Source organism: Astatotilapia calliptera, chromosome 6 (genome assembly GCF_900246225.1).
Source record: "Astatotilapia calliptera chromosome 6, fAstCal1.2, whole genome shotgun sequence".
Lineage (NCBI taxonomy): Eukaryota > Metazoa > Chordata > Actinopteri > Cichliformes > Cichlidae > Astatotilapia > Astatotilapia calliptera.
Genome location: NC_039307.1, coordinates 35307009 through 35320061, shown reverse-complemented (window position 1 = coordinate 35320061; position 13053 = coordinate 35307009). Strand labels below are relative to the sequence as shown.

Here is a 13053-nt window from a genome sequence, read left to right as displayed (position 1 = left end):
CTGTTGCAGCACAGCAAGAAGGTCCTGAGTTCAATTCCAACATCAGACCGGGGTCTTTCCGTGTGGAGTTTGCATGTTCTCCCCGTGTTTGCGTGGGTTCCCTCCGGGTACTCTAGTTTCCTCCCACCGTCTAAAGACATGCAACTTGTGGGGATAGGTTAACTGGATAATCCAAATTGCCACTAGGTGTGACTGTGAGTGCGAATGGTTGTCTGTCTCTGTGTGTTGGCCCTGCGACAGACTGGCGACCTGTCCAGGATGTACCCCGCCTCTCGCCCTATGACAGCTGGGATAGGCTCCAGCGCCCCCCGCGACCCTGAAAAAGGATAAGCGGAAGTGAATGGATGGATACTTCTTATATAGACAAAAGTCTTGAATCTATGTGTTTTCAGTCCCATTGTTACAGGTGTATAAAATCAAACACACTGTCATACAGTCTGCCTTCACAAACAACATGTCTGTGAACTGTATCCCCTCCTAGATATTCTGCGATGAACTGTAAGTGTTATTATGGCAAAGTGGAAGTCATTGTCAGCCATACCCACAGCGCTAATGTTCTGCTGACTCTCTACTCTACAGTTGATTAACATCAGTACTAAAACTGCATGCCAGGAGCTCTATGGTGTGGGTTTCTATTGATAACCAGCTCCTGTAGGTGTAATGTGTAGATAGCTCACTAGCTACTTTTGTCCATATGGTGTATGAAGACTGAAATTGTGGAGCAAAGCGTTGGTGGATTTGGTGGTTTTTTTGTGCAATGTGTCACAAAAAAACACCAAAAATATGTCATATGCCTTATCATTTAATGTATCATATAATGTATCATTCATGAAGCATATTGATATATAATTTTTTTTTAAATATGGACGATGCTGTACATTTTCTCAGTGTATTTTGATGAATTTAGCAACTATGTTCCAAATATGAAAGCATTCACACTGGACTTCTATCAGATATTTTATCATAAAGTGTCTGTGAACACTAAACTGCTTTCTAAGTCTCTGTGGAAGATATCTGCTGCATAGTCATCAGTGTTACTCTTCTTCACATCAGTTCTACAAAGCTTTTTAGGTTAAGCAGAGACACAGTTACATGCCTACTTTATAAGCTCCCTCTACAGATCACCATCTTGGTGTTGTTCTTTATAACGTGTTAGGTTTTTGCTTCCTGCTTTATTTTGTGAGCTGCTTGTTCCTTATGCTTTGCTTTTACTTTTGCTTCCTTGCCTCATCTTCTGCTGTCTCTGTGCGTCCTTTGTCAGTGTGCCTATTCGCTTCAACCCCAGTGATAGTAGCTCTAGTGTATTTGTTTAGGTTTCAGCAGTTTATAGTTTTCAGTGTTTCCCTTCTGGATTTATGATTTACCTTTTGTATTATTGCAAAAAACAATAAACAGTTCACTTCAAATTCACCGCTGTCTACCTGAGAGTCTACATTTTGGTCCTGTGCACAACATTCAGCCTGCATATCTTACATGCCATGAAATAAGACCATAACTGTAGCTATGGGTAGCTATGTTTGATGATAATGATGATGTCATAACTTTGCAAGACAATAATGAGTGGTGGCTTTTATTAAGTCAAAGATTTAGCTGAGCAGCTGATTCACACTGAGGCCACAGAAAAAATAAGAATATCAAATTGCAGCCAAGCTAGGGACCCCAAGACGGTAACATGCTTATTACACACCAGAAAACTAAATTGTTGCAATTTTCTCAACTGCTTGGGCTGCACTCCTAAATAATAGCTGAATTTGTCAAAATAATCTGAAATTCTTCATTACTTTTTGGTTCTTCTGCACAAAATAAAGCATTTCTAATTCTTGTTTTGCAAATGTTTTAGCACAGATGGGCAAAGGACTCTGCTTGCTGCACATGTCTTTGTCATTAAAACACATTATCAGTTAAATAGTTTAATTCTCTAAAATATACTTTAATTTCATGTGTAATATTTGTCACATGTCAAAGAAAATCTTTAGAAATTCAAAATCTCTCTAATCTTTCTATGCACAATAAACTTTGAATATGTATGTTGTAAAGCATATTTTTAAAGCCTGAGCACTGGTGGATCAAAAATAAATCTATAACACAACATTAACACGGAGGAACTGCTCATACAAACATTTTGTAGCCTGTGAAATATGCAGGGCAGAGAGGATGTGTGGCAGTAAATAAAGGGAAGACAACAGAATGCATGAAGGTGCATAAAAGTGCAAAGGATGGATGTAGCATGCACGGTAGCTTTTCTTATGTTACCTTGTAAGAGGACATCAGGTGGGAGGTCAGAGAAAATCTGTGACCAAATAGACAATGACTCAGCCCTTCTGTGCTATTGCTAGCACTGTAGCATTATATTGCAGATAATAGGACTGTTTTGGTTTGATACTTCGGGTATGGATAATGTGCATGCACATTGAAGTAATTTGTTAGTTTTCTGGTTACTGTGCTTGACTGTGTGACCACTGAAGGAAACGTGCATTTTTCCTTTCAATTCATGTAAATTAAATCCCACTTTTGCTTTACAGATTAGAATGTAAAACTTTCTGCCCTTGAAATCAGCATTTGATAATTAGTTACTTTCAGCAAAAATGTCTGACACAACTTCACCTACTTCCAAGGTGCATGGAGAGGATGATAGAATTCACAATGCAGGAACTCCAGCAACACTTAAGGGAAGATGAACAACTTTAATAATTGACCAACGCGCTTCGGCTTGTGGCCTTCATCAGGGTCATAGTAAAACATTGTAGAAAATTGCATAAATACAAGACAGGAAACAGAAAAAAAATTCAAATTAACCAATCACGCATGTGTTATTTTGAGACAGGTGGGGATTATGTCTCCTCCCCCCCATCCTCATCATTAATGATCTAGTCCAGTATTTACTTGGGCGTGACTTAACCAATTAACCAATACCTACCTGTTATATGTCAGATGATCTATAATTAGTTACTTTGACAGACAGTAGTAGTCAGTTGTCTTCACCACCACTTCGCTGTCATTAAAGCATTTCTACACCTACTGTCAGCCAGACAAAATAGTTTGGTTTTACACAATGTTAAGACAACTTTTGACTTTGTTGACTTTCATTTACACAATGTTTCTGACACACACACTGGGGTGAGCAACCTTTGCATTTAACCGATGGTCTACTGCTACATGTATGAGCAGTTTAAAGAACTGCAACTTCAGTGCTAAGAGCTTCAAAAATAATGTGCCAAAGTAAGTGAGGCATAAATATAAATGGATGCACAATGGAGAGAACTTTAGCTTTCTACAGTGAACATGGCAATGTTTTGGCAATGACCCTATACTTGACCCTGTGTTCAAGATCAAATCCTTCTAACTAATATGCACTAAAAACAATTGACATTATTACTAAACCCTAAACCTATCCCTAGGTCTGGAGTTTAGGTTTGGAATGATTACCAAGGTTTAGTGCTACTATGCCATTATATTCACACCATTCAGAGTAAGAGCAGACTGCATTGTTCTTGGCATTAACAACCAGAACAGTGTTTTGCTGTGTGCATACAACAACAAAATAACTCAACAAAAAAATAGCACAATACTGCTGTTTATTTGGGGGGTTTAATGCCTTTATTTTGAAGTAATATCTTCTAAAATATCTAGAGTGTGTCTAATAATAATGTATAACATTGTATAAAATAAAATCGTGTATATTCAAGCAGCTGATTCACATGCTTTTAGTTGTTTGGCAGGAGGAGGTGTGTTTTGTATAAAGTAAATTCAGGGTTTCTATATGAAATACTCAAAGCACTTGTTCCTCTCATCATCCATTTCCTGGGTCTCAATCTCAAATTTCTTCATGGCAATGAAATACTGAATAAACGGCTCCCCAAGGGCACTGCGGATGACATGATCCTCCCCCAGCGCCTCCAGAGCTTCGTCAAGCTTTACTGGAATGGTGAACTCTTTCTGTTGGATAGGGGCTTTGTTAAGACTGCTTTCAACATTCAGGTTTCTTCTGATACCATCCAGTCCTGCAGCCACTGTAGCTGCAAGAACAATGTAAGGGTTGGCCATGGCTGAGCCCAGCTTGTTGTCAATGTGCGTCTCCCTCCCGCCGTGACACTTGATGTTGAAGGAGCTGCTGTTATCATTGCTGCCACAAGTGGCATACAGCAACCGCTTGGGGTCTTTGATGGTTTTGGCAATGTGACTTCTGCAACCCAGGCCAGGTGACATCAAACAGCTCAGGGCAGCAGAGTGGGTCAGGAGGCCTGCCAACCATTTTCTACCAATCTCAGACATCTCGCCTGCTTTCTCTCCACTGTGGAAAAGACTCCGTCGCCCATTAGCATCCCACAGGCTATGAGAGAGCACCCCAGCATTGTATAGACCATCGTCAGTAAAAAAGCTGGCAATGTAGCTGTGTTTGCGAGCCATTTCTTTGATGCCGGTGCGGAAGGTGAAGGCGCTATCAGCGGCAGCAATACCAAACTCTGGCCTCAGGTTGATCTCCATCTGCCCAGGGCCACTTGCAGAAGCAATGCTGTCTATGTCAGCCCCCATGCAGTACATGCTGTCCACTAGCTGCTGGAAGAAAGGCAGGTCATGGTTGCTGAGCAGGGTTGTGGCAGGAAACAGGAGTGTCTTTGGTCCAATCCGGTCCGGCGCTCCTAGTACACAACATTCATAGGTGAAGGATGAGTGCAGGGAGAAACCCAGGCTTTGGAGCTGACCGAGAAGCTGCTTGGCAATGAGGCGAGGCGAAGTGCGAAGGGGGCTTCCGGTCACGGTGCATGGGTCGCATATGACCCGTGCTGTTTGTTCAGCCCAGGGTAGGACCCTAAAAGTCGAAAGGTCAGGGATCAGAAGGACATCACTACTGAAATTGGCAGTGTTTGCATGGTCCACTTCATTGCTTTGTGGGCTCAGGGTTAGCTCCAAATAGCTTCTTGGCATTGGTACCCCATATACTGCTTTCTCCTGTGAGTGAAACATATGCATTAAAGCACTTCTCACCTTTCGTTAGAAGGGATAGATAGATAATAATAATAATAATAATGGATACTTTATTGATCCCCATGGGGAAATTACTTGTTTTTCTCTGCATTTGACCCATTCACTCAGTGAAGCAGTGGGCAGCCCACTAAGCAGGCGCCCGGGGAGCAGTGTGTAGGGACGGTACCTTGCTCAGGGGTACCTCAGGGTAGCTGTTAAGTGGATTCGAACCGCCGACCTTCCGATCATGGGGCGACCACTTTACCTACTGAGCTATCCCTGCCCTTATAGATAGATAGATAGATAGATAGATAGATAGTAGGGGTGCAACGATATTCGTATCGATATTGAACCTTTCGATACAGTGCTTTCGGTTCGGTACGCATATGTATCGAACAATACAACATTTGTAATTTATTTTATCAACTTTCCTTCTGACGATGCTGTCTGTGTTGAGCGCTCAGTGAATCTGCGTTCGACTACTCCGCCTAGGCTGCACTGTCGAGCGCAGATCCACTGAGCGCTCAACACAGACAGCATAGTCAGGAGCAGAGATGGGCAGTAACGCGTTACTTGTAACGCGTTACTTGTAACGCGTTACTGTAATCTGATTACTTTTTTCAAGTAACGAGTAAAGTAAGGGATTACTATTGCAAAATCAGTAATTAGATTACCGTTACTTTCCCGTAGGAACGCTGCGTTACTGCGTTACTAAAACCGTGATTTTTTTTGCGAGAATGTCTCATGACAGTGACGTAAGCAAGTGCGACGTTGGTGACAGCAGCTGTGTGCAGATCAACAATGGATAATATATCGAGTGCGGGAGAGAGTATGAGCGTGCAGCGTTTAAAGTGTGGAAGTACTGACCTTACTTTGAGTTTGATTCCATAAAAAGTGACAAAAACATTAGCGTTCATCGTGCGTGGGAAGAAAACTTCTTTTTACAGCGAAAAAAACCCCTAAACTTCCGAGCAAGCACCGAGTAGCTACGACGTGATGGGAAACTCACAGAGACACTCGCGCGGATTCTTCAACTGACCGCAGCACACCTGCACCAGGGTAACCCTCCGCCTACCCTGCTCCTGCTTTACAGGTGAAAATAGAGCAAAAGGACCGCTGAGTCTTTGACTGTATTTATTTTCTGCTGTGTTTTACTTGCATCTATTTGAAAGACTGAGTGTAAACACAAAAAATATTTTATTTTATGTGCTGGAATGTGTAGAAAATAGGTTTAAATGTTAAACTAATTTATTCAAGTCAGAGAATGTTGCATATAATTAAATGTTTTGCTTGATGCATAAAGTTAAAAGATTAAAACTGATAAAACAAGTTAAAAAAAGAGACTTTTCCATTTGATTACATTTTGTATGATGGATTATGTAGAAAAAGTAGAATTGGGCTGAAAGATCTATCACTTTATCACCTCTTCAGGTTGTAAATCGTGTTTTTAAAAAGTAACTAAGTAACTAAGTAATTAATTACTTTTGAAAATAAGTAATCAGTAAAGTAACGGGATTACTTTTTTGGGGGAGTAATCAGTAATTAGTTACCGATTACTTTTTTTAAGTAACTTGACCAACACTGGTCAGGAGGAAGAGCGCAGGGCAAGCTAGCGAGACAGAAGTTAAGCTCTCCTTGCAAGATGGACCTCCCCCACCCTCATTCAGATCTGGCGTTTGGAATTATTTTGGTTTTCATGTGACGTATGACCCTGAAGGTAAGCGAGTCATGGACTAAAGTAAAACAGTATGTTGGATGTGCCATGCAATGCTCAATTACATTGGTGTGAACTAGTGTGTTAGCGCAGTTAGCTCGTTAACGTGTTGGCTGTCTAGCCCCATGCACGGGGCGATCGGCGGTAGCTCGTTAACGGAGATTTGCCTGTTGTGGCGTTAAGGTCATTTCAACGAGATTAACCTGAAAGCACTAGTGGGAACACAACGAATATGACTGCACATTTACGCTGACATCATCCTAGTGCAAAGACAAAAACAACAAGCATGCTACTAACTTTAGCCGAGTCATTTAGACAGCTGTTAGCACATGATTCTCCTTATGCTGCTGAGAATATAGCCCAGAAGAAGCGGATAGTATAGCTTTTATTTTGGAAAGAGACATTTCTCTGTAATAAACTCTCTTTTCCAAGATGAGTGATTCCTCAATCAGATACAGGGCTTGCAAAATCGCTAGCCCGACGTCCCAGAGCTAGCGATCTTTCCAGTCGGGCTACAAAAATCTCTCTGCCCTGCCCGTCGGGCTATTGTAGGAAAAATATATGTCAATGCTTTTGCATTCTTTCAGAAATGTAGCTGGGTAATTATGTCATTGGCATCGGTGAGCCACTGTCAATATGTGACATATTGAAATCGCGTTTGAATTTGCGCTTGTTTTTTTGCTTTCACTTTGCAATGACAGCACTGATCTGTGAGTGATGATAATTTGTGCACCAATTCCTCTGACATCGTCTTATTAATCGTTAGCTTACTATGCAAACATGACAAGTGAAATCTCCCACAGCTTAAACATGTGAGAGGTTGATCGCACAGAGAATCGCTGAGCTTATGTGAGTCCGTGTGTAAAAGTAGCAGTATATATATATTTTAGTTCTGCTGAGCCAAATAAGACAGGTCGGGGTGAAGAAGTGACAGCCAAAGAAAAGCTTACCACAAAACGGAGAAGTTATGACAAATGAGACTATAAGGCAAAAAGAAAGTGCAGCTTTATGGTTTCATGGACAAAAGAATTTCTGTGGCTGCAATATGACGAGCTAAATAACCAGGGCTGCACATAAGTGGTCCGCAAGTGTGCATTCACTGTCAAAATAAAAAACGCGCACAAGGGTTAGGGTTAAATTTAAAAACTGTACTTTTGAGTTAAAATATATATTTATAATTTTAATAAATGACAAATTAAAAAGGCATGAACATTTTTTTGTATCGAAAAAATATCGAACCGTGACACCAAAGTATCGAACCAAACCGAACCGTGAATTTTGTGTATCGTTGCACCCCTAATAGATAGATAGATAGATAGATAGATAGATAGATAGATAGATGTGCATTACATGGAAGAAGCGGACAGGTACTGTCTTGGACCTTGACACCCCATGGAGGTCAGTGGCTTCAAAGCGGACGAAGTTGATATTGTCACGTGCTATTTGTTGTTTAATTTGCTCCATGGCTGCAATGAACCTCTGGTTCCCAGAGATCTCAATAGTGTCTTTTCCGTTATCTGTGGGAAACAGTTTGAAATATTTGCGAAAACATTTGAGAATCTTTCATTTTAAATATAAAGTGTCACACTTTTGAAAGAAAAAAAACATGTTGTTTTTTAAGTCAGAGATTTCATAATCAAGTTCAAGTAGCATCATCAGGACCACCCTAGACAAGAAACAATTATCTGGTTTAAGATAAGTTTCAAACAGTTTGTCCACAGGCAGCACAGTCAAGTGGATATTACAGCTTAAAACACCTCACTGTTAGTCACTGAATGTAATACTATGAGCAGAGAAAGCCAAATCCCACCAAAAAAATCCTTAAGCTAGACCTCATATATTGTTGTCCCAGATTCTTTTAAATGTAGAATAATGAGAGTTTATTACAACACTAATTTGTTTATTTTGATTAAATTACCTTTAAGAAGGTTTTAAATCATATGAATTTTCCAAAAACAAAAATGTGTCCATTTTTTATATTCAAGACAATGAGAAATATTCAGTATTCAGCTTTTATGAGCCAGTAATTTCTAATCGTTTTCCGTGAGCAGAAAGGTATCATTCCAAGTCTAATTATTTGCCAAATATATACTTTTTCAACATAAAATATTTCTTCCTTTCTATCATGAACAGTGTAACTAAATCTAATCAAACTTCACCAACCTGTATGAGAACCGCCAGTCTCTCCCCAGGAGCCACCACTCACATATGTGTGGGTCCTGACTTCAGGCTGCCTATTTGTGTTGGCACTGAACCTGAACGAGCTGGATGAATCCATGGTGGAAGGCAGCTGAATAGATGTGCTATCTCTGGATCTGGGCCCCCTTCTGGAAGCATCAGAGTGTGGTTTGAAGGTGCTGAACACCCTGTGAGAGTTTCCATCATCCTGCCGTCCATCCGTCCCTCCACCACTAGTGCTGCTTCCGTGGAGATACGTGTAGGGACTCCCTGGTTTCCCCTCATGTCTTTCCCGGATACTGAGCAGGGGACTGACCCTCAGGATGGTCTTCAGCTCTTCCATGGTCTGCCTTGGAACACCCATTTTATCATAGGACAACCTGGTTTGACATGATGCCTCTGTGGTCCAGTCGTCCCCAGCGTCAGCTTCATCCACAGAGGGATCATTAACTTGCTCTGGGGGCTGGTGAGGCAGAGGGCCAATGGAGATAACTGTGGGAGTGTTGGGAGTTACTGGTGTACCGACGGGACCATGGATGATGGATGGGCCACCTCCTCTGCTATTCCAATCCATCGGAGGCACATACTTCCCAGTCACCCTGACTCCTTTCTTGCTGCCTAGACTCATCCCGGTGCCATCTATTTGGTCGTTGCTTCTATTTTGGCCTTCCTGGAAAACAAACAATGGCTCTGTCAGAATAATGGTAAGAGAAGGTCAAGTTATGCATGAAAATGATTACCAAGAAGTGTAAGCAATCAAATCTGAAATCATATTGAAAGACTTCTAAATTAAAAATACAATCCTCCAGGTATTTTTAAAAAAAGTGAAGTAATACATATGAAAACCCTACCAATGGACATTGCTCAATTAAATTCAAATCCAAAATGTAAATGTCAAGTTGTTACCTTGAAATCTTCAGAGTCATTCATTTCGTTTTTTGTACTCATGTACTGGGATTTGGATATTGATAGCCCCCCCTGTGAAAGAGCTTCACTCGCACATTAATTTTTATAGACAATTGGTACAATGATGACGGATTAGAAAATTCTTTCTGCCCCACAAAACAGCCACGAGAATCCAGCTGGAAACTGACATCAGCCGGCCACTGGTGGACACTGAAGCACTGCTGCTTTGAGCTCATTGGTTGTTTCCGAGACCAATTCAGTGGCGCTTTTGTGTCACCGCACAGTAAAACTGCAGAGCTCAGCAGTTCTGTGTGTGTTTCCAGAAAGATATGGGAGCAAAAGTATTTATTCCACACAATTATAAAGAGCAGACAATAGCAGCTGATACTGACAGTCTAAGCATTTAAGAACTGCTACAGGGCAGCGTGACACCAGCAACATAATTTTCTTAATTACTCAATAATAAATGGTGCCACTTTCTAATGTGTTTTATATTTAAATGCGGTGCCACAATATCTAAGTGTACTATTAAAACAATTGTAAAAGTGGTACTAAATTATAATTTAAAAATAAACCATAAGCCTAAATCATTACAGCCATTAATTTCAGCTTACTAAAGCAGATAAAAACATGTGAATCAGTTGGCTACTATGCATTCTGGGGGTTTTCAGTGAATCACAAAACAATCCTTCTTATTTTCCATTCCACCTTTTATGACAAAAATCTTGTCTTTAAACAGCTGTTTTTTATCCTTTCAATATAAGTTAACCTATCATTCCAAACAGCGGGTAGTCAAAACTGCGCCTATATTAAGTATTTTTATTTTTTGTCATTTACATTTACATTATTATTATTTTTATAACAGTAAAAAGTTCATGTGGAGTCTGAAACAAAAAAATAGCAACATATTTTTTAGCTCTTTGGCAACAGCAGGAAGGAAAAACTCCCTTTTAACAGGAAGAAACCAGGCTCAGGAAGGGGCGGGGCCATCTGCTGTGACCGGTTGGGAGAGAGAAGGAAGACAGGACAAAAGACAGGCTGTGGAAGAGAGACAGAGATTAATAACAAGTATGATTCAATGTAGAGAGATCTATTAACACACAGTGAGTGAGAAAGGTGACTGGAAAGGAAAAACTCAATGCATCATGGGAATCCCCAGCAGCCTACGTCTATTGCAGCATAACTAAGGGAGGATTCAGGGTCACCTGGTCCTGCCCTAACTATATGCTTTAGCAAAAAGGAAAGTTTTAAGCCTAATCTTGAAAGTAGAGATAGTGTCTGTCTCCTGAATCCAAACTGGAAGCTGGTTCCACAGAAGAGGGGCCTGAAAACTGAAGGCTCTGCCTCCCATTCTACTTTTAAATACTCTAGCAACAACAAGTAGGCCCGCAGAGCGAGAGCGAAGTGCTCTAATAGGGTGATACGGTACTACAAGGACATTAAGATAAGATGGGATATAATTATTTAAGACCTTGTATGTGAGGAGCAGGATTATGAATTCAATTCTGGATTTAACAGGAAGCCAATGAAGGGAAGCCAAAACAGGAGAAATCTGCTCTCTCTTTCTAGTCCCTGTCTTTTCAGTGAGTTTTTTGGACATCCTGATAATAATGAATTACAGTCGTCCAGCCTGGAAGTAATAAATGCATGAACTAGTTTTTCAGCGTCACTAAGAGACAGGATATTTCTAACTTTAGAGATGTTGCGAAAATGGAAGAACGCAGTCTTACATATTTGTTTAATATGTGCATTGAAGGACATATCCTGGTCAAACATGACTCCAAGGTTCCTCACAGCATTACTGGAGGCCAAGGTAATGCCATCCAGAGTAAGAATCTGCTTAGATACGATATTTCTAAGATTTTCAGGGCCGAGTACAATAACCTCAGTTTTATCTGAATTAAGGAGCAGAAAGTTAGCGGTCATCCAGGTCTTTATGTCTTTAAGACATTCCTGCAGTTTAAGTAATTGGTGTGTATTGTCTAGCTTCATTGATAAATAAAGTTGGGTGTTATTTACATAGCAGTGAAAATGTATGCTATGTCTTCTGATGATACTGCCTAAGCTCAGAGTCGGGCAGCTCAGCGTTGCTGAAAAACTGTACTTCAGTGCGGTTATCTAAAAATGGGGTACATCACAGATCCGGTCCTGTCTAGACCCATGACATATTCATATATGTCATATATACCCTATTCTTTGTTTCTTCCTTTCTGGAACTCTTCCCACATATGTGGCTTTTTTTTTGGGGGGGGGGGGGGGGGGTGTTTTTTTGTTTTTGTTTTTTTTCTGTCTGTTTGTTTGTTTCTTTATGCTGCACAGAACCCTGTGGAACCCCATAATTAATCTTCTGTGTGAAGAGGACTCTCCATTTACATCAACAACTTAGATAGATATGATACAAACCACTGTAGAGCAGTACTTGTAATACCTACAGCATGCTCTGATCGCTGTAATAGGTTATTGTGCTCAACAGTATCGAACGCTGCACTGAGGTCTAGTGGTAGTACAAGCATAGACATGTGTTTACTGTCAGAGGCTATTGTTATCATTAATTATGCTAAAATTTGTTAATTGAAAATCACAAATTTGATTTAAAAAATCTACATTAATTTTGATAATTCATGTATGTTACTTTTTTCAATAATCTTTATAAGAATTCATTTTAAAACTTAAGGTATGTTTGAGTGCAGTATGTATTTTACCACAAAATATTGATGAACGAGTGACTCGATGATACCTTAATCAATGCTGGGCTACGATGAAGTCATCATGATCAGGATTTTTTCAACTGTTTTTCTATTTTTTGTTACCTGCACACTTCTGTTTAAAACAATGTTAGCCATGGTTCACTGTGACACATCACAATGTAGTATAATGATTAGAAGTGGAAATTTGCAATCAAAGCAAAGCTTATAATATTAAACACAAACAGACACACATATTTCCAGGGGTAGAACCTTCTATTATTCTTACTATACTAATAAGCCAATTTCTTTTTAAAGTCTGAAAGGTTGTATAAGTGGATTGAAAAATGTATGATGGAAAATATTTTTACAATTAAAATGACACAGCAGCACGTATACTGCTGGAGTCATGAATGACCCTATTCAATGGCTTAAAGGCTAGAAAGGTTCCATTTTTTACAAGGAACTTCTCGACAATTTCAAAGGACAAAAATATGTAATTTGGTACTAACTAAAGAGAAAATATGCATTTTCTTTCCCATTTAAATATTATTATTTGCTTATTACTAACAGTTTGATCCTTCATGTACATTATGTGTTTTGTTT

The 13053-nt window shown here is 39.9% G+C and overlaps 1 protein-coding gene across 2 annotated transcripts; it reads right to left on the bottom strand.

Annotated features, from left to right (window-relative positions):
- Positions 1-3574: 3574 nt before the first annotated feature.
- Positions 3575-9954, bottom strand: lgsn (lengsin, lens protein with glutamine synthetase domain). 2 transcript variants are annotated; one of them, XM_026171923.1, is made up of 4 exons: positions 9764-9954; positions 8843-9547; positions 8030-8196; positions 3575-4950 (listed from the first exon to the last, which is right to left on the bottom strand). In XM_026171923.1, exons 2-4 carry the CDS (start codon positions 9483-9485, stop codon positions 3757-3759), a joined length of 2004 nt encoding a protein of 667 aa, XP_026027708.1. In that variant the 5' UTR covers positions 9486-9547; positions 9764-9954; the 3' UTR covers positions 3575-3756. The 2 variants fall into 2 exon arrangements, with proteins under 2 accessions (XP_026027708.1, XP_026027707.1); XM_026171922.1 differs by having other exon boundaries at positions 8843-9527; positions 9764-9953.
- Between the last annotated feature and the right edge of the window lie 3099 nt (positions 9955-13053).